The sequence below is a fragment of the Lampetra fluviatilis genome, chromosome 14, assembly GCF_964198595.1.
Source record: "Lampetra fluviatilis chromosome 14, kcLamFluv1.1, whole genome shotgun sequence".
In the NCBI taxonomy this organism is placed as follows: Eukaryota; Metazoa; Chordata; class Hyperoartia; order Petromyzontiformes; family Petromyzontidae; genus Lampetra; species Lampetra fluviatilis.
The window spans coordinates 5,423,675-5,446,472 of NC_136288.1; the positions used below are offsets into that span (position 1 = coordinate 5,423,675).

The 22,798-nt window shown below is 39.3% G+C and overlaps 2 protein-coding genes across 10 annotated transcripts in view; one reads left to right on the forward strand and one right to left on the reverse strand.

Annotated features, from left to right (window-relative positions):
• The window catches only part of FAM135A (family with sequence similarity 135 member A), a 97,030-nt gene extending 83,223 nt beyond the window's left edge, over window positions 1-13,807 (reverse strand). For 6 of the 9 annotated variants that reach the window (XR_013637358.1, XR_013637359.1, XR_013637357.1 and 3 more), the window contains exons 1-3: window positions 13,602-13,807; window positions 9,876-9,999; window positions 8,233-8,312 (exon numbers count right to left, since the gene is read on the reverse strand). Coding sequence is in view for 4 of the 9 variants with exons in the window: in XM_078862631.1 (XP_078718757.1) it covers window positions 8,233-8,312; window positions 9,876-9,952 (157 nt within the window). In the remaining 5 variants the exon portion in view is untranslated. Of the gene's footprint in view, window positions 1-8,232; window positions 8,313-9,875; window positions 10,000-13,601 lie in introns of those variants that run through there. The other 3 variants (XM_078862630.1, XM_078862633.1, XM_078862632.1) reach the window with 3 other exon arrangements.
• The window catches only part of LOC144935837 (uncharacterized), a 56,522-nt gene continuing 40,318 nt past the window's right edge, over window positions 6,595-22,798 (forward strand). Inside the window, exons 1-2 of the mRNA XM_078862634.1 lie at window positions 6,595-6,601; window positions 19,787-19,888. Of these exons, the coding sequence (XP_078718760.1) occupies window positions 19,799-19,888 (90 nt within the window). The 5' untranslated portion in view covers window positions 6,595-6,601; window positions 19,787-19,798. The remainder of the gene's footprint in view (window positions 6,602-19,786; window positions 19,889-22,798) is intronic.

Below are 22,798 nucleotides of genomic sequence, written 5' to 3' on the forward strand. Positions count from 1 at the left end.
CCTGCTGACATTTTCTGACATAAACAGCACAAATTTATCAACCATTCTCACCTTCATAGTTAAGGTTTTCCATAATCCATATTGAAAAGGGAAAAGCATTAAATATCATTTCCTTTGGTGACCTTTTCAATTAACTGCCAGAACGTAAAATTCACACTTGGTAATGGCCAAAAGGATAACTTCTAAATATTTCTGAATATTTTTTCCTGAAGCTATAAAAACTTACACGTATAATTTTAACCGTGGCTTTGAACAGAAATCGACATGTTGAACACAGCAATGATTACAGTAAATTCGAGCTGTGCGAACAAAGCAGACAGCCTTCAACCAATCACGTATTTTTTTCTCACAGAACATTAAACATGAATGTTTTATAGCGTGCACAGAATGTCAGAGGCGTAAAAAGGCATGCTTGAATCTCAGCGACTAATTGGGATAATTGCCTGGCAAGACAGACTTTCGGTTTCATGTTAAAAGCCTACCCAGGTGATTTCATGCATATACCGTGAAACAATTAAATGGAATGGAAAATTCTTGAAAAAAGATAAGAGCACTCACAATACCGAAGATTTAATATATATTAGAACAGGTTTGTTTAATTCAATCTTAACTTATATAATATGAGTCGTACTGCTATATTATTTAATGCATTTGGCATTTTAATAACTACAATGCTAATGTTACCTCTGACGTGTTAGTAAATTATGAACAAGGAGTCCAGCTTAAATAAGTAAAGCACAACATACGCAAAGACCCATCTCGACTTTCAAATAAGACTTCTCACAAAAGTATTCCATGCAACAACTGTAAACCGGTGATGCAAGTCACCATATATAGGTCCAACCTCAAAGTTAATCATATAAACACTACACCTGCATTTAATACGAGAAAAACTACGAAAAGAGTATACAATAAAACTACAGTTAAGAAGGTAAGATCACCAAGACTAATGAATACATAATTAGCCCAAGTAAAGAAGGTGAGTAACACTGAGTGATGATGAATGGCACTCATTTGGCTTCAAAGAATTACTGGCAGTGAACAAAGAGGAGGCATGGGACAGTCACTAATATAGAGTTCACATTACACGCACAGTGCATCACACACAAAGCCATAGCCATGATTAAACAATGTCTGCTTATATTAATTAGTATAATAATGATTCCTATGCATAAACTGGCTCCCCCTGCATTTGAAAATGTAATTTATTCTACGAGTTCAGGGCCACTAATTGAGATAAGTACCATTACTACATGGGGTAGAAAGACACTTGGTGAAAACATTCAATATCCGACCAAATATGTTTTAAATTAATATTAAAAGTTAAGTATTATGTGGAGGTGTTACACTGCATGCAATGATTATATTGTAAAACATAACTGCTATTACATGTGATATTTAAACACATCACACATGCTATCATGTCGATGAGATATAAAGACATGACTGTATAATCATAGTGATGGCAGCTAATTACTTCCTGGGCATGTCAAGAGGCATGGCTTTCACAAGTACAAGGTTGACAGATGGATACGCAGCACTGAGGCTGCACTGTTCTGAAACGAACACAAAACTACTGTGTGTTCAGGAAAAATAAAAATTCCTATCTGAACACAATGTTTACAATACACTGCCACTGTGTGCTGTCATGGTCAAACACCATCAACAATATCATTCTCTCATTCTACCAAAAGAAGGTGCGCTTCATACTGGAATCCAAATGCCCTTGTGTGCCTTATCTATATAAAACCCATATAAAATGCTACCAAGCACAATGCCATTTTTAGCCTGGCTTCCCTCGACGTGCAGCGTGAATGTCCCCTCGGCGCCACTACGCCTGTTGAAATTCAAGACTTTCTGCACATTGCGTCCTACATTATGGCAAAAAGTCTAAGAATAAAAAAAACATTAGGCCAATTTTGTTCGTCTTTTGTTACATTTTCAATTACTTTTATTAGAATGCAATGGCAAAAAGTGCAAGCATTCATTAAATATGTATACTAAGTAATCTTGAAACATAAGGAGAGAATACTTAAAATTTTGACTTAAAAATGTCGTGACTGCAGGAATTCATATTCTTTGGTTTTCTATCTACGTGACTTTACCGAAAGAACCAAAGAATAGAATACTTTAAAAAAACAACTATTTAGAAATCAATACCCATCTGCAGATCCGTCTTGAAAGGGCTCTCAATCTGTTAATGTGTTAAGGCAAAAAGTGGAATTCTTAACCCTTTAATCATTATGACCCAGCAAAGGTACTTGCTGTACCAGCTGGAAAGCCCTGCTCATAATGCTCTATCTAGTCTGTGCAACATAACTGACATACATGCTTAATATGGCACCAGGGAGAGAAAAAATGTGGTGCTGTTCAACAAATCAAATATGCTGTAAATGACCGTTATACCAGAAACCTTGTAATATAGTAAAAGCACTGTTCCCCGGCAGTTTACCATCCCAAATGCTTTATTCACCACCATCTGCCATAGACGGCAATACAAATCTTCCTTCACGTGTCCGGAAAAAATTGGCAACCATCCCCAGCATCTTTCCGTGCTCTTCTCATAGATCTGTTGTTTAGAGGAGCTTCAGGACTGTTGAGTGGTGTGGCTAGCGGCAGACTCAATTGTAAACATCCGCCACTGTGATCACGTGCTTGTCCAATATCGTGACTTAGTATGCTGTATTGTAAACGGACCCCACTGCTACTCTACAACCAATTTATAATGCTCTACAACTGAATGGTCACGACCTCTGTTAAAAGATGATATTATCTATTATATCAGTTGAAATGTAGGCTTGTAACTCAGATAACCAGCATATGTGATTAACTGGCACCCTCCATGCCCTATGGATGCCAGATAACGCAGCTTTTCCTGCAATTCAAAATTGCCTTGTTTAAAATACATTTCTGGCAGCCACAGCATTTGATGGTGCTTAGACGTTCAGTGACAGTATTGTTTTGCCAAAAATTATCAATTTAAAGAAGCAAGAAGGGATTTGACTTGAGAATGTTTCCTTGGAACTGCATCAAGTAGCCTTTTGTCAATCCGTATTCCAGTGACGACTAATACATACAGTTAATAGGGAGCCCTAAAGACCTGAATGCTCTTGAAAACTGGTTAATGTCACACACAGTTGGCACTTTCATGAACTTCCCCAGCTACCCCACTTAAGGCAGAGATAATCTCAGGAGACAAGGCAACAAAGCTAGAATTAAACCTATGTCGCACTCACAATGAGAATGCCCCTCCACCAAATTGAGGGCACACATATGAAGGCAGAAAACGAAAGAGACGCTCGTGTAACACGAATAATTGGATTCCAGACACCTTTACTTGGGTTCGCACAGGCAAACAAATTAAAGCAGCAGTAATTCTCTGAAAGGTTGACTTAATTAATACTGCAAAAGCATTATTCAGACAGCAGATAAGCAGCAATATAGTGCAGACATGATTGCAAGTAGTCTGGCAAAGAAAGTAAAACGACTGAATGGCTTAACAACCCTAACAAGCAAAAAAAATTGTAGGCTAATATTTTGGGGAATGGGTTTTCTTTTGAGTGGAGAGTGCAGCCATGTTGACTGACTTAAAGTTAAAGACCACACTTCACAATTCCTTGAAAATAATAAGAAATAAAGACAACATGAGATGGTTAAGGTACTTTTGGAAATTCCGAATTCTAAAAACAAGACTGCAAAGCTTCGGCTTGATTTCTCTGATGCATGTTCTGGTAAAGATATCCATTACATTTACTTTTTATTCTGCTTCGGTTAAGGTAATGAGAGCTGCGATTAAAAATATGTCACATCCTGTCCCATTGGCTGGTGTACATGTATCTATTCGCAGTCACGACCGTGTGCATTACCCCCATGCGACAGTACTACCTCTTTTTTCAGGATAAAATGTTGCATACAGGAAGCAAAATCTAACAAGGGAGAAATATTATGCTGTCATAAGTGTACTTTTGTTACACGTCATCACATGTGAAATAGGAAGCTAAACATCCATAAACTGAAATTGTGCTGGAACGTTATGATAAAGGCATTCTTTAAAACATGCTTGGTTATCCAGTTGTTTCTGGCATCCTTGAATTGTCACACTGTGTTCAGTGCATGCTCTGTAAAATTACAGAAGGTGATTCCATGCCTCAATCTTTGTACGTTAACCAGGGGGGGGGGGATTCAATGCGAGTCATCTGAACTTCCCGAAGCAATCGCAACCAACGCTTTAAACAACACACATTTCACAGCACATCTATCATTCCATAAACTTCAATGGTTTTGATTGAAAAACACATTCTGAAAGGAAAGTTCACTTGCTTTGCTATCGCTCATTAAATATTAAACATTTACGTCAGCACCGTCACCGGCGCATAACCCTTTCAAGTATTTTCAGCCACAAAGGCCACTGCCAATCAAGTTTATGCTGCTGTAAAAACCCCACCACGACACATTGCTGCTTTGATTTTTTTTTCTATTGAGAGTAATTTTAACAAGGCATGATACGTTTCATTGTGTGCTAGATGTGGTTGCCTTCAAATGACATTGTTTCATTTGAATTGCATCAATGCAAACACTGCTTGTGTGTTGAACAATATTGTATTAACCATGGTTTGTATTAATTGTAAGGTATAATGTTAATGTTTAAAGTATACACATGGATAGCTTTTGAACATGTGTCTTATTCTGATTATTGTTCACTGAAAATGTATGGTGCATTGAAAATCATTAATCATATTAAACACATTCATCCAGGCCACACACATACATTTCTGTGCATCACTTCACAAGCATTTGAAGCCTCTTCATTATACATATTAAATGGGCCATCAGTGATAGAAATAACGTGTACCTTTAAGGTTTATGTTACACATATAAGCGTACTATTGCAAAACCTATGATAGACCCCACAGGAATTATGGGCTGAGTCAATCCACAGCCAAGTGGCTGAGTGATAAAGTGAGCAGCTTCCAATCACAAGGCTGCAAGTTAAAATTCTGGATGGGGGTTGATTCAACCCATCATCTCTAAAGAGTAAATAAAATAAGTAATATTTACAAAAACTTTTAAAAAACACGCTTTAATGAAATGTATCCAACTAGTAATGGAAGAACTCCACGACTCTAGGAAGTGGCCCCGAAGCTTGCCATAACGTAAGGGACCGTGGTGATTTACAGCCAACATCAGTTGACCGTAGATAATTAGACCCAAGCCGAAACATAACATATAAAAAACATTGTTTACATTTTTTTAAAATCATAGAATATAGTATTGTCATCAGTATGACATAAGTGTCCCAAGTTTGCAGTCGATAACACATTGGGAAGTGGGTTAAAATTTAGTTACAAGATTTGAAGATACAATGACAACAACAGAGTGAGTTAATAGAAAGCGTGTAATAGGTGCCACTTTGTGGGAAAGTCAACAGTGGTTGTTCTGTGGATAAATTCACCCCTTGCCATTGGAATGTGTAAATTGTACGACTGGTACAGGGCTTTAAAAACAGGAGATGAGCACCTCCCCAATGCTCATTTGAGCAGGAAATCATTTATTCTTTTTACTATTTAGTCGAGGACAGTGTCCCAACTGGTGTGGTGCAGCACAAGGGTGTGCAGAATACTTTTTCTAAAGTCATCTCCAGTTAAATCTTGACTTAAAACTTTCGTGACTGCAGGAATTCATCATATTCTTTGGGTCTTTCGGTAAAGCCACGTAGATAGAAAAATAATACTAAAAAATGATAAAATATCACGACATTTCGATCGCAACACAAGCAATCGTCATCAGGTGAAAAAATAGCGGGAGAGCTACTGAGGCAGGAAAAAAATGTATAGCGGGAGCGCTGCTGAGGCAGGGTGTTCTATATCATGTCCAGTTGTTTCAAGTGCACTTGTTTGATGGTCCAATACCACCATCGAGTGAATAAAAAAGATATAACTACAGAAGTACAAATTTCACACTGGATGCAGGCATGTTTAGCTCTATGAAATACATTTAACAGCTACAGGTGCAGGGCAGGTGTACAACTGGTGCAGTTTGAGGGTACATTGTGTATTTAGTTGAGGTCCATTAAACAGACATTCTAAGACTGTACGTCACACTATTTCCTAATGGGCAAGAGGTGGTCATTAGTAATGTATGGTCAATGTCGTTTTCAAGCGGAAAAGGTGAATTACCAACAATGTTGTTAAACAACTAGGAGTAATACTGGAAACAATCCAAAAATAATGTTCTATATAAATAATTAACAGGACCAAAGTGGAGTATCTCTCTGAAGGGATTAATAAGCTTTGCATGTATATCCTCAAAATATTTGAAATATTAACACAAATACAGTAGAACCTTGGAGATCGAACGCACCAGCACTCGAACAAATCGGTGTTCGAACGATATTTCCGAACATTTTTTGCCCCGGAAACCGAACAAAATTCGGAGGTCGAACGGGCAATCGCGACTTGAAAGAACCTGTACGGCTGAGACGCTTATGGCCAGCGTGCATGACGCTTGCCCAGACAAAGGCGACTCCCCTTCCATACAATGACACCACCACCTCCTCCTCCTCACCACCTTCCACTCAAGCCATCAACTCTCCTTACTACAGGTAAAGTGAAGTTCAATGTTCATTTATTTCTTGTGTCTGGAACCAATTAATGTCATTTACTTTAATTCTTATGGGTAAAATTTATTTGGTGTTCGAATGGCCTTCTGGAACGAATTAAGTTCGATCTCCGGGGTACCACTGTATAAGGAAACACGCCATACATTACATAGTGCAATCACCACCTGCTTGTATATGAGTAACATCTACAGTGCTTGCATGAACTACTGACATACAAGTGAATGTTATTTGTGAATATTACAATAAGATACATTAGTCGAAGCAAGATGATAGTGATGCAGACGGATTTGTACAACATCATGCATTGATTAAATCGAACATTAAAATGTTTAAAGTGTTAAACAATATGCGAATGCACGTAGGAAGATGCGTATGGTTAAAATACTGAATCCCATCAATATATTAGAAGTAGAGCTATTTAAGGTATTTCCTAGAAGATAAGACTAACCTTTAGCGACTACTTTATTTCATAATAGGTTTTTCCCCTTTTTTCTGGCAACAAAGCAGGTGTTAAGATGTTAAAACACCAAACTGAAAGCTTTAACAATCAATCGTGTCTGCATGAACCACAATGCTTGTGGTCAGAATGCAAACAAAAAATATACTCTGATAATATATGCATTGTTCTTAGAGTATATTTTTTGTTTGCATACTGATCACAAGCATTGTGGTTAATGCAAACATGATTCCTTGAAAAAGGTTTTAGTTTGGTGTTTTAACATCTTAACACCTGTTTTGTTGCCAGAAAAAAGGGGAAAACCCTATTATCATATTTTGGTACTGGCAAAGGAGGTCCCATGATTAGATACTTTATTTCATTGTATAACTAAAAAACGATACATCGGTTAGACAGCACAAAACTATTGCATTAAACGTATTTAGACTACCACAGACAATACAGCAGCATGATTTAAAATATTAGCCTCTGGAGTTCTAGCATAGTGAGAACCCACCAGGTTTTCATTAAAAGCCAAATTAACATATTCTTAGGTTTTTTCGGTAAAGTCACGTAGGTAAAAAACATTAAAAAGTAAAATAAAATAAAAATCACGACGTTTCGGAGGCAACACAAGCTTCCGTCTTCAGGTGGTACCGTCACAGCCACGACAGCTGTGTTGCCTCCGAAACGTCGTGATTTTTATTTTATTTTACTTTTTAATGTTTTTTACCTACGTGACTTTACCGAAAAAACCTAAGAATATGAATCATTGCAGTCACGAAAGCTTCAAATCTAGCCAAATTAACCTAAGGAGAGGTCAAGGCCAAAGGTGTTGTGCTGTATGTGATGACACCAACAGCCCATAAATGAGCCAGAATAAAAATAAAATTATACTAATAAGCACATTCATTCGACCAGCACCATATTTCAGAGACAATGTCATGAGACCAAGGGCTGTGATGATGCTTGAGCGTGGAGGTGACTGGAAAAGCTCTGCCGGAAATGTTACGGTTCTGGTCGGCGGAATCACGAGCAACGATTTGCTGGCTGATTGCTATAACAAAATTAACATAGCCGCTACATATATTTCATACACAGGCACACGTTGACAATGTAATAAGACATTTCAGGAAAGTGTGCCACTGTGTTTGTGCAGGGTTGTCAGTCATCTTACCTTCAGACTGAATAAGAATCGCATCTACTTTGTGTGGAATCCTTGGCGGCAGTTTCAAAGACACTCTAATCTGATAAAGTCTGTAAAAGACAGGAACAAAATCAAGTAACAATAAACACAACAATTATTGTGAAAGATGAAATCCAAAATGTATAGAATTCAAAATGAATTATATAATCATTCTATTGTCTTACAACACTGAAAACGCATGTATGTTATAGTGAATTAATTATTTTAATTACATTCCGTTTCTAAAACATTTTTCCAAGATGTACATATTCATTCAATCTGTCCATGCCTCATTATAGAACCTCAGCTATAGGAAGGCTATTCACGATCAATGTTAAGAATACAACCAACTTAATCAAACAACTTTAAGCTCTACTGAATGTAACTGACTTAATAGGACAAAAGCAACAACTCAATGGAACCCTATCGTGGTGACTGCAAAAGTGTAATTTATACTCTCTGGAATGGTGTTCACTTTTGTGGTCAAGAGATTGAAAGAGCTGTGGGTAAACTGAGGCAGAATTATTTCCTTAAAACCTTTGGAATGGTTGGAGGCACAGTGCCAACATCTGTCTGTAGCAAAGTGAACCATTTTTCATTTTGAATAGAAAAAATGTTGACCAATATTTAAGAGTCTCATGGGCATATAATGCACTGTATTCAATCTTCTTACAAATAGAGTGGCTGTTTTTTATATTTTTACATCTCTTGTTGATGAAATATTTCATGTTTACTGACTTTCTTAAATATAATAAAAGTCCTTCTGTAACTAACATTTCCTGAGTTTCAATTTAAGTATCGTATTTTAGAAAATACATTCTCATAGGATTTGTCTTTCGATTGACCCTTTACACAAAGTACCAACATTACAATAGATAGTCCAACAGCATAATGGAGCACATGAAATATCTAAAAAACAAAGCATTTACAAAGCCAGTTTACAAAAAAATACATTTTATTCCTACACCTCCCTATTCATTTTTCTAGGAAATATGCCGAGAGTTATAACAGAGATGTTGAGGACCCTGTGAAGGTATCTGAAGGTCTGGCATGCCATTTTGTGCTGGCATCATATCCAAAATCCCATGTGTTTTGATTCACTGCATCATGCAAACAATTTTTTTTTCAAATTAAAGTCAACAGCTGTTTATTTGTTTAAAAAAATAACTTTAATCAATTGAGCAGGACATAGACATTTTTTTTAAATTTGCAGTCCAGCAATACATTTCAATCAAGCAGTAAGTTATCACTTATAGGGAAGTGGAGACAGTACAGTACAACCATTTGCATCTGTGGGGGAATTGGTAAATCACAAGGTCTGACTGAAGAGCAGTCTGGAGTCTCCTGCCAATGTTTTATTTTGTTATACAGTAAAACCTTGGATTGTGAGTAACTTGGTCTGCGAGTGTTTTGCAAAACGAGCAAAAATTGTAACAAAAATATTAATTTGATAAATGAGCAAGGTCTTGCAATACGAGTAGTACGTATACGCTTTGTCTGCCGAGCGTCACGTGATCACAACTGATATACGAGTGCTTTGGATTACAAACACGCTTCCGGAACGAATTATGCTCGCAATCCAAGGTTTTACTGTAGTTTTATTCCGTGTGCATTATATCTTGGTAACAACTCACCCTCGCTGGAACAGGTCCACATTGTAGAACTTGTGCAGCTCCACACAGAACTCGACACATGCTTGCACTTCAGACATGCTGTCCTGGCATACCTGTCCCGTGCTCAAAACCAAGTCTTCAGCATCTGGAGATGAACAAAATCCAAATATAAACTAAACAGTTAAATAAACCATGCAGTGCACATACGTTGTTGTTGTTGTCTATACATACAAGTTGCAATGTGTACACATATATCAGAAATGCATGTGATATTTCTATAGGTGCCAGATGTGACCAACCTGCTTTCGACTAGTGAAAAAACCCAGCGAATTTCTCTTGGATATTTGTGATATTCTGGTTTTTGATAAATCCTACACAGCCAGGAGATAATCATTAAGGACATTTCCACTATTTTAGTAACTGTCTTATGAAAATAATGCATATAAAAGGTATCACAATGTGACCACCTTGAGGCCAAACAAAATACACTTTGAAACTGCATACTTTTATATTTGAATGTCATGACCTCAATGTAATTCTTAACGCCCTAAAATGTAATAAGTCAATTTAAAAATTTAAGTTGTATCTAAATCATGCTTACAATACAAATTATTTTACAATTTGTACAATTAAATATGCCAGACCAAAAATACGAATCTTAATAAAAAATATATATCAACTTCAAATTAAATATGGTGTAAATGTTAACTCCAAAAGAATTCAAGTCGGACTGGACAAACCACACGGTAGACCGGTTTGAAATCATGTTCATTTTGTCGTCATGATGGGCAAGATATATAGCATTCTTACAATGAAAGCATAATGCAAATATAATAACGAATCAACACTAACAAAGATGACTATTGACCGAAAGTTAATTGACCAAATCAGTATCTATCCATTGTACAGTTTCAAGTTTAATGGCAGTATTTGTAATAAAGCAATTAAAGCACGAGGTCTGCAGACTATGCAATATTAAAACAGTAAGTTCCATGTTTTTTTAATAACGGCAATTAAATCAAGAATAACTAGAGACTGTACAATCGTAACCGATGAATAGGTGTGGCCTAAGCTTGCTGTGTCATAAATAATGAGGTTAGTGTACCGACATGCAATATATAAAGTGCCCAAAACATTAGCTTGCAATACACAGGAAAGGTGTCCAAATGTCGTGACTCCTGTGGATGCCTTCCACAGGAATCAGTATGCCTCGATGGGAGGGTTCCAGTTTCAACTTGAATGGGATTATGAACAGGGTTTCTGCCATGAAAATAACCATCCAACAATCAGTGTCGTTGAAATGAGATGCAAGTGCCTGGTACCACAAAGTACTGTACTCATTCATTTTAATCCGATTCCGGGTTTTACGACCAGCCAGGAACATCACCATTGTCAAGTACTGGCTCTGCCTTAGGTCGGCTCAGCCTAAATCATATATATATACAGCTACTGCAATTTAACGTCCCTTCAGTCCAAACAGGTGTCAAGAGTCAGATGCTGTTGGCGAGCACCTATTCAGCTATGGCAAAAAAGTGCAGTAGGGCAACACTATATAGGGCAGTCTCAAACCACACGTAGGGCAGGCAGTGTGCTGCTGCCCGCACCGTAACCCCACAGCCCATACGGTGGTCTTCTTCAATAAAAGGCCCCGTCAGGATTAGCTTCCGAGATGCGGCCCATTCCGGCTGATTTAGTCAGAGGCTACCATAGTTCCGTGAAACCGTGAAAGAGAAGAGTGCTGTTTGCAACACCTACTACGGCTGTCACCGACCGTGGTAGGGCCGGCGTCACCTATAAAACACATGGCCACGCTACCAGGTATATAATACTAACTTTAGACAAGAGTCGCCCTTGGAGAGCAAAGCGCCTGCACAGTCTTAATTTAGGAGCTTTCGTGACTGCAGGAATTATTCTTTGGTTCTTTTCGGTTAAGTCACGTCTAAAAGTAAAATAAAATAATAAATAACATATTACGACGTTTCGATTGCAACACAAGCAATCATCATCAGGCATAAAAGAAATAGCAACAAAAATCTAACTAGAAAACTATAGACAGACATACAAGCAGACAGACATCACAACGGCACACAGAGAGAGGACACAAATCGGCACAACGAGAGGGGTCGTTTCTGTGACGGTCCTTAAATATAGAGAGGGGGGGCGGGGACGGAGAGAGGGAGGGGGCAGAGAGAATTAGCATGTCAATGAGTGTACGGCAGCGTACTGCTGCTGCTGCAAGTAAGATGACGACGTGGCACGGGCACGCAAGCTTGAAAATTAGGAGACAGGCACACGAAAATTAAATAACCTAGCAAAATATCGAAATGTGATGTAATACAACACAGAGAGTCGGTTAACGCACAATTAACGCATAGCCTGGTTGATTACGTGTTTCAAAATTTGCTAAGTTAGAATTTTAAGTGTGAAAATTCCAAAGAGATGACACAGGCAGAGAGAACAAAAATTGGCTATTTGCTAAGTTAGAATTTTAAGTGTGAAAATTCCAAAGAGATGACACAGGCAGAGAGAACAAAAATTGGCTATTTGTTCTCTCTGCCTGTGCCATCTCTTTGGAATTTCCACACTTAAAATTCTAACTTAGCAAATTTTGAAACACGTAATCAACCAGGCTATGCGTTAATTGTGTGTTAACCGACTCTCTGTGTTGTATTACATCACATTTCGATATTTTGCTAGGTTATTTAATTTTCGTGTGCCTGTCTCCTAATTTTCAAGCTTGCGTGCCCGTGCCACGTCGTCATCTTACTTGCAGCAGCAGCAGTACGCTGCCGTACACTCATTGACATGCTAATTCTCTCTGCCCCCTCCCTCTCTCCGTCCCCGCCCCCCCTCTCTATATTTAAGGACCGTCACAGAAACGACCCCTCTCGTTGTGCCGATTTGTGTCCTCTCTCTGTGTGCCGTTGTGATGTCTGTCTGCTTGTATGTCTGTCTATAGTTTTCTAGTTAGATTTTTGTTGCTATTTCTTTTATGCCTGATGATGATTGCTTGTGTTGCAATCGAAACGTCGTAATATGTTATTTATTATTTTATTTTACTTTTAGACGTGACTTAACCGAAAAGAACCAAAGAATAACGCCTGCATAGTATTAGGGGCAGTTGCGATATAAACCCCGTCAAGAAAGGTTCGATTCCCGACCATGGCGACCACCAATTCAACGCTTACTTAAAACTTACTCATGTTACTCAAACATATATAACTACGCACACACACGTCAAGTGACGTACACGACACGGACATAGTAATAAAATAGAATTTATACGCGGAATAACAACGCGTAGACGAATAAAACTCACGCAGCTCAACGGCATCATTCAAACTGCAAGGAAGAGTGGGCTTGGGCAGGAATGGGTCGCCGTTGGTCGAGGCTACAGCAGCAGCAGCCCAAAGGAACAGGAACGTGGGTTCAATGGCAGGGAGTGGTGGGGGTACTACATCGAGGAGATGGAGCGGTAAAATAATCTCGGGTGCCAAGTGGACTATCACAATGTCATAACATCGTGAGATGGCAAGGGCTCGTAGGCGGCCTTCATCCAGCAGTGGATTGACCACGGCTACTGCTGCTGATGATGATAATGATTAAGAATGTAGACGGAGGTTACCACAGCTGCCTTCAACAGCTGTCGCCGCCTCGACTAGTTCACAAGGCCGCGGAACACATCGCCCCTCAACTCACTCACGGCTCCGCGCGGATCAACATCCCACGCCCCGGGCTGTCTCTCACCTCCCCCACCGTCGTTGTCGTCTTTCTGCCGTGCTGCGGCTTGGCGGGCGGGGAATTCTTCTTTCTCTGCCGCTGTCAGCCGCAGTCCACGCCGCGTCTCCGTCGTTGTCTCCGGGACCCGAGTGGAGCAGCGGCAGCGGCGATTCGCCCCCTCATAGGCCCGTGGCAACGGCACGAGCCACGCGCATGCGCAGTGCCGAGCGCAGCAGCCGTTCCGTCATCGCGGTTCGAGCAATGAGCCAGCGCTCTCACCGGTCCCCCCGGGGCTGAGCTCCGGAAAAAAAAACCCAGAAAAAATACAAATGTATTGGAACGCTCTTCCTGGATTGTAACGAAGCAAAACAAAAACATGAACACATTCCTAAAAAAAAATGTATTGAAAGGAAAACTAAATGTAATAGACGAGGTTTCGGGTAACAGCCTTTATGCACAGCAATTTATACATTTTCATTGTCAGAAATATCGCCTATTCTAGATTTTCCCTTTTTAGGTCACTGTGTTATTGACATATGTGTTGATTTTTTTTGTTGTTGTTTTTGTGCGCACTGCAAACGCAGTATCACCGAATAATGTGTTGAATATTTAATTGGAAGAACCGTTATCAATATCTGGACCAGACGGGCTGTGGATTGATTGGCCCCCAGAAAATATTCGACGGTAAATTAAGCACTGTCAGCAGTCATGGTAAATCCGCTGCTGGATGAAGGCCTCCGAGGGTGGCAGCGTCGCCATCATTTGCGGATCTGTAATCTAATCGAGGCTGCAGCGTGGATACCACGCAGGGAAACGTAGAGTGTGCACGTGGAATTTTGCAATGAAAAACACACACCAACAGAACGTGACACAAATGCCTTACTAACACTACCAGTGGTGTTGACTAGAGGCATGGACATGTGACATCTGTTTTGTAGCCTGAGTAACCCGAGTTGTGATTCTGAGGCTCAAGGGGGAGGGCAGAGGGTTGAGTAAAGGGGACCAATGTTTTTAATAGGCAGGCAGCCATACCCAAATGTTGAAAAACACAGGGTTAGTTTCGACTGGAACTGTCCGGTGCTGAGCTCTGTAAATTATTTCCGCACCTTGACTTCCTGCAATGTTAAAACCGTTGTCAAGCGGCACATCAGATGGGCGAGTGGGTCCAGGGGGTTGGCAATTCCCCCCCCCCCCCAATAAAAAAAACCATGAGAAATGAAACAGCCATCTACTACAATGCACGACTGGACTAATACACCCAGCACCCACACGAGAGCTGATCCAATCACTCCATCTCCTCAGCAGATATCCAAAGTAAAAAAAATGGAATGTTAGAGAATAAACCAATGATTTCCATTAATATACTCACCGCCCTTCATAAGACCTCACTGACCAGCTTGTTCAAGTATGGTCAACATGCACATCACCGATGTAGAGTGGTTCACGGAGTGGTTAAGTCTTTTACCAGCAGTATATTAACAAAGGGATGTAAAAATGCACGACCTCTGCAGACACGAGTGGCAGCTATAGTCACCCCAATGTGAAAGAAAATGGAAATCATGATCATCAAATCTCAGTCGTTACACCTCAAATAACGACTAGGGCTGTAACAATGCTTCGCTTAATCTGTTAACCAGACTAGCAATGCCCAAAGTCAGTGGCGGCTCCTGCAAAATCTCTCAGGGGGGGCAAATGTCTGGATGATTGATAAGGATAAGGTCCACCCATGCAATGAATAAATTAACAGCTTAAGCATGTAAAGGCAACTTCACTTCTTTAATATTAATGAAAAATAAAGTGACTCTTACAATACATCTTGTTTGTTTATATAATCACTATTAAAACAAACCACTCAAGTTTATTTTATTAAAGATTCCACTAGGTGGCGATAAATTATATTGTTGGATGAAACGTTAGCACGTTTGATGACGTAAGCACGTTAGTGCATGCCCTCCCGGAAGCCATAGAGAATGCATTGCAGCGCCCCCGTTCGAAAAAAACATCTTTGAATGTAAGTCTATGGGGCCACTCGGGGCGATTCTCAGCCGTAGTGAAATCGCCCAAAAAGAGGCGGTACTCCACAGAACGTGACATGACGCTGATTGGACTATATCCAGAGGCTGACAGTGACGGCTAGCGTGACTCTGTGGTTGAATAACATTGGTGGTGCGTCGCCCAATCGCCCTAATGAAGAAACCGCCCCTGCCCAAAGTATTGAGATTCCTCATCGCAGGTCTAGCAAATGCATCAGTGAATCAAACCAAAGTTGCCAAATCATCATTCATTAATCACAAGCACTTAACTCGCTAGAGCAGGTGGCCTAAAATTGTATTCAACCAGGTACAGTAGGTGACAGAGCATTGGGACAGCAACACTAATTTTTCAGGGGAGACATGAGATAAAAAAAATTAGGCTCAAGTATGGAGCAGTGGCACAGTGATCCACGCAATGAACCCGGCCACATGAGTTAATATCCCCACCAACACAAAATGACTAGCATGGCGAAGTATGGCTAAACAAACCCCATGATCAATAGAGTTTGGAGGCCTTAATTCAGCAGTGGATTGATACAAGGCTTAAAAAATAAAGCCTAGGGTAGAGCTAAATATCACTATTACAGGAGTAGCATTTTATATGGGTGGGTGGCACTGTGCTTAGAGTGCTTTATTTAAAAGCTGACGTTGTGAGTTCATATCCTGGCCAGGTTCAACTCAGTCCATCATTCCCCCAGGGCCGATCAAATCAATATCACTTTGCTTAAAGTGGAATGGTCGCCCCAAGGAGATACTGTCCAAAGCCATGGGAAGGTGGAATTTCCACTGCTGGATGAGGTCCACCTTAAGAGTGGAATACTGTCCCGGTGTTCATTCGAGCAGGGAGGAACTTTCACTTTATTTTTTATTTTCGTATGACTGATTTATAGTCCTTTGTTAATCCAATGCTGAGGGTGTCCCTCCACTGCATGTCATGGGAGTTGTTTTACCACACTTTACCATGCTGGTCAGTGCTAGTTTGTGAAAGGAGGGTGTGCAGGGGACATTCAGCTTTAACTCCACACTAATCTTGATCAGATCTTTGGGTTTATGTAAGTATGTATTATGTTAAACTTTTTCTGCACCGTACGTAGCCAACCGTGCTAATCGTTGGTGCGGGAAAGGACAACAAACTAAATACAAAGAAGAGTTCAAAAGAAATTCGTTTTTAATCTAGATTTAAAAGTGCATCGCTCCAGTGGCTTCCAAATATCAGACGGCCGCAGAAGCGCATTTGAAAGAGTGCGATGCGGTAACCATTTTTATTTGATGATTTAGTGCAGTATGCTGGCCACTGAACCACCACGATTCATCATGTTGTACAGTGAACAGAAAATAGAATCTGGTGTTGCATTGTGTTAAATATATAAATGACAAATTCGGTGAGTTTGACTTTCTGCTGCAAACCTTTGGATAGAGTTCCTGAATATCTCTATCTAATTGTCACATTACACAAACTAAAATTAACCAAACTCACGGCACTTTAATTATGCAATATAAAGGTTCAATTTGTACAATGTTTTGTAAGAAAGCAATGTTTTTTTTAAATCAAAGGGTTGTCGAAATTTTCATTAAATTAGAATAGAAGTGGTTTGTTAATAACCCCAAAGTGAAAAGTGTTTTCGTGCTCAATCAACACTGGTGTTATGCACCGACATAATTTGTGGCTGAATACAATTAATTTAAAGTTCTTGGGATATTTTGTTTCTAGAGTAACCCTGAGCTGTGTTCAGCAGGCTTAACAAAAGGTACCGTTGTACCCTCTAGTGGGAAATTTGAGTTACTGTGGAAGAACTTTCGTGATGTGAAGAGATATTTGTGTTTCGTGAACCAGTGACATCACACAACTCCATCGAGTAACTATCCATTATTTATTTCACACATCGTCACATTTTTACTTTTTTCGGTAATATTTTTGACAAAATCCACATTCTATAAAGGTCATCACATGGATCATTTAAATGTATGAGTTTAAATAAATCAATATTTAATTTTAAAACATGAGCTGATTTTATTGACCATGCTACACATCTGTCAGGCACAAGACTGGTTAATTATAGTTGAATGGACATGCGAGCTTACGTTGATTATAGCTGTCTTATAAAATAACACAAATCCATTGGTTAAGCCTTCTATACTGCTGTGACAAGTGCTGTTTGTTAAGGACTTTTGGTTTCCACAAAAGCATCCATGCAGATATAAGATACATCAGCAACGATCTAAATATTTTCTACCTCTACACAACAAAAGCGAAACGTTAAATATTACTTCCAAAATACAACACTCACAATTCACGAAGCCATTTTACGCCTGAAAAAATTGGCCTAAAACAGAAACACCCACACAGAGAACCATTAACACTTAAGGGAAAATACACACAGACATTGGCATGTTAATTGGGAAGGCAGTGAAACATTGGGTTCATGGGATTCAGTGAAAATGCCCAAGAATTTGTAGAATTTCTGCAAATTACTCGAAATGCATGTGGCTTGGGGAGCAAACATAAGCCTGCTTAGAAGAAGAAAAAATACAATTAATAGGGTTTTAAATTCAACTGTATTTACGGTATTTAAAAAAAAGCACAATATAAAAAAAGTTCACAAAGCTATGCAGTTTTGGTTTGAAGGGATATGAAGATGAATTTTGATTTGTGTCGCATGTGGTTTACCATATTACAGTAGTGAATTATCAGTATGCATTAGACAATCCCATGCGTATTTATGAAAAGTTCACATTCACAAAACCTTAACTGCATCTGTGATAACGTCTAAATTCCTATGGCAGCCGATTTATGAAGGCTTGAACCACACTCATATGAATATTTGCAACGTATTGTAATTCTAACGTGATATCACATAGCCACGGTGTGATATTATACACAGACCAAATGGAATAGCAGGACTAAAAATGACAAGCGACACTGGTACCTACTATGTGTGTATATAGGCACATATTTTATACTTAACATGATTAGAAAGCATTAATTTTATTCAATTAATAATAGTGCCAAATACAGTAGGTCGATTTTGCTAAATTTGTAAGAATACATACATTTCTTATGCATCCTGTAATGCATTTAGAGTAATTGCTTTCAAATAGTCAATAACTTGAAGTCACTCGTCTACTTGACATTCCAATTTGGTGTGTACATTGTATTCTAACTTCATTTCCCACCATAGGCGCATGGATTCCTTTTTGTTAATCGATTTTGAAACTCTCCTCTCTCCCACATGATTATTTTGGCCAATTGGATTTATCCACGAATCAATGTACAACACCCACGTGACGTGGCTAGACATAGGAGGTCAAGCATTCTAGACATTGAGCCAGTTTGCATGGAATTCACGGGCTAAATCTCACTATCATATGATAATTCTGCAGGGCATCACTACCGTTAGCCGTAGAACCATGTGACCTTGTTTAAAGTAGGGGCATATGAAGATTTCAGGGGTGGAGGGGGGCAGCAGTGGTCAACGAACGTTATATAACACACTTAATATTTATGATGTAGGTGTAGAGCGATATATATTTGTAAATCGGGCATTGAGTCGTTACATGTTCCATGATCTGTTCTGGGTGACCAAACCCACAAACTGAAGTTTTTTACTTCCCATTTGTGCATCAAGTAACCGCATCTGCTATGGTTTGTGCGGATGCAATTTAGGGTTGAAAACATGTTAAACGCTAAACGGAATGAGTTACGAAACGATCTCCCCTTGTCTATCGTGCATTCCGCTCCAGCTCCATATGGACACCAGGAAAGGCTGGGACATCCACGGCTTAATTGTACAGATTTGTAAATGTTGTCCAACCCCCTATAATTATTGCAGTTCACATATTTAAAATGGCCATCTCACAGCCCAAAGACTTGAAGTCTTTGATTTTTAACCAACCGATTTATTTGCGTCCCACATATTTCAATATCGATGTCACGTTTATGTAATGTCTCTGTATTACTGGCTAACTAAGGTGCTATGAGAGTTAGAAGGTTGGCTGAGTGGCATGAAAAGGGATAACTTTCTGTGTTGTTGATGTTGGTGGAGGGGGCGGTGACAGTACCGTGAGGGGGGGGGGGGGACAGAGGATCGTGCTCTGAGTTCGGTGCTGAGGGTGGGGGTGGTCTTGTGCACTCTGGAGAGGATTGCTCACGAACAATCCCACTATTCTCCTTCCCGAAAGCTGACTGCAACCATGGTGAGCGGCCGGTTAAAAACTGCAAGGGTGTGGATGCTCTGCGTCGCTGTCCTGATGGACTTTCTCAACGTTGCCTTGGCTCAAAGAGTGAGTACCAACGATGCACCTTTCATATTTGTTAATACTATACACGACCCTACTGCACAAGCAGTGCATGCACTGTTTTTTTTGCGACGAAATGTTTTGTTTTAATATGATTTTCCAATTGCTTAAAATCATAAATGAATTGTTATTCAATTCGAATGTGTTTAGTCTTGTCCAAGCATAATATGCCAGTTTCATTGTTATTTTAGGATAGTTCTATATTTTATATGTGGGACATATGACATGTTCGGGAAAATAAAACGCTTAACATCATTACTTTGTCAAACTTTAACTTGTGCGTAGTTTCGCAATTGCAGGTGTATTTTACGAAAATTCGTCAATGCGTTTTGAGACCAGAAAAGACACGCCAACCTCATATTTAAGCAAAACATTTTTATCTCGTTATTTTAAAAAATGAACTGTACATTCCTCTATAAAACAAAACTGCGATGAACTTAAAGTTAAACTCAAATCCTGAATGTATGCATCCTAAATACGTTAAATAATAATCAGAGACCAATCTACTCATTTTATCAAAAATAACTGCATCCATGCACAACATTGTACTTGTTAACATTACATTATTTAGATTTTTTGACCACCATATTTACCGTCTTAATTGTGTGTTATTGAACATGTAGTTTATGTTTTAATAGCTCTAGCAGTCACACATTATTTCTATCCTTCATATGTTTTATACCCTTAAGGGGCACAACTATGACAAAGACCTGATTCATATTTGGTAGATAATCTGTCTGAAATTATATATTTTTTAAATCACAGCTAGTGTACGATGTCGTTGCATATGCAATGAGGAAGGAGCGAATACATTTCCTAGACGTAGCGCGATCACCACTGTTACACAGCTTCACGGTTCGAATCCAGCGGCCACCCTGGTTATTCAACTAAACTAAAAACAAATTACCAGGTAAAGCCCGCTGAGCTACAGAAATATTTTTCAGAAGCAACCTGGACACATGATAGCTCAACGAAGTGGCTTATTACATGGCATTTTATAGCAGCCAAATACTCTAAACGCGTGTGTCTAAATGTGGGGGGGAAAACCGGAGTACGCTGAAAAAATCTACGCGACCACAGGGAGGATATGCAAATCCAAAACATACAGGCGTCAGGGTTGGGATCGAACTCACGACCTTCCTTCATACTAGGCGAGGGTGTTAACATCGCGCCACCGTAGCGACTATTTCAAATCAGTGGAAGTTAAAGATCAACTAACATCATTCACAAGAGTAGGCCACCGTGTCCTGGCGCCAGAGTCGAAATTTGCCAAATAGGAAAGTTACTCACAAGTTGCTCAATTTAAAATATATATCGATCATTGCCCCTACGGGCAGATTAATGCCCCAAGTCACTCTCGCAAATGAGATTATCCTGGTCTATTATGCTCTCACCTCATTTGATTCAACATAAAATGTGGTCCTGCGGTGTTGGAGCGAATGTAGTAATGCATTCACTTGTTCCACGCTGTGTTATTAATTCGCACCTCCGATTACCACGGTTGGCTACATGCGGTGCAAAATAAGTGCAGCATCATACATGCTGCATTTTTGACACTGAATCTATATATCATCATTGTTAATGTGAAAATATGTCCGTATTAATTAATGATTTACCTATTGGGTTATGTGTTTGCTTTCTTATTTAGTTTTGTAATATTTAAACTAATAAATAGTGTAACATAGCAAGCGCGTTTTCATAGGCAATATTATGAGTCCTAACTAAATGTTGGATTAAGCAAATGTATCAAGTTAGTCGTGAGAATTGTTCTTTAACCAACTGGTGAGCCGAAGCAAAAATAACTAGTACTTGTACACGTGACAATTTTATTTGTTTGGTTGTGTTGGGTGGCGGAGGATCTGAACAACACAACACTTGTTTAGACGATTGCAGGGTCGAACCCATGAATAGTTTACAAATCAATTTAATCACAAGTGAATTTACGAATCCTCTGACCAAATCAGCTGGGATGCAACCTATCTTGTCAGATCTCAGAAGCTAAATAAAACCGAGCATGGATATCGTGAATCGTGCTTGGATTGGTGACTACTTGAACAAAAATAATGTTTTGTATGCTGAAGTGGGGCTGCCTTGTCAACAGAGGGCAGTGCAGCAAAATAATTGTACTATGCTTCAACGGCTGACTTTACTTTCCTGCCGTCACTCATACTGACGAGCATGATCAAGTATGGTCAATTAACCCTCATGGCCCAGATGCCATGGGGAGGCCCCCATCAAACAGTAGATCAATAAAAGGGCTGTTAAGTAAAATACAGAACACTAGGTTATTAAATAGGTGATTGGGCTGCAATATGCTGTAAAATATTAATGCATACATTGTAACGATTTAAACACAAAAGAGTGACTTTTTATTATGGAATAAGTAGGCAATCTAAACTACCTGATGTGATGGAACATGAATTCCCTTGTACGTAATATCTCCATTCATATTGACGCTGTTGTTTGTCTACTTTTATGAACACATCTTCTGTCTCGGTCCACAAAATACTGGATTGTGTAAACAGTTATAATGCCCTTTGTGCATATTCCACATTAAAGTAATAATACCCATTCAAGCATTGTACAATAATAATGATTACATAATTACAATGCAGGTACTCTACTTTATTTACCACTTTTTAACCTTGTGAGAAGCCATGAAGACCATTGGTGCCTCATTTGGCATTTTGCACCAATATATGCCACTCTTTTCTACGGACTTTTTCTTCAGCCGCAGTGTTTTCTTTCTTGGTGAGGCCTGTGGTTTATTATTTGGAGTAGTCTTCCCATTTACTGTATTCTCCGGATTACAAGACACCCAGTAAGTCAGATGCACCCGTAACTTGTGTCAATATCTCTCTCTGCCTCACACACACCAAATGGATTATCCAATGC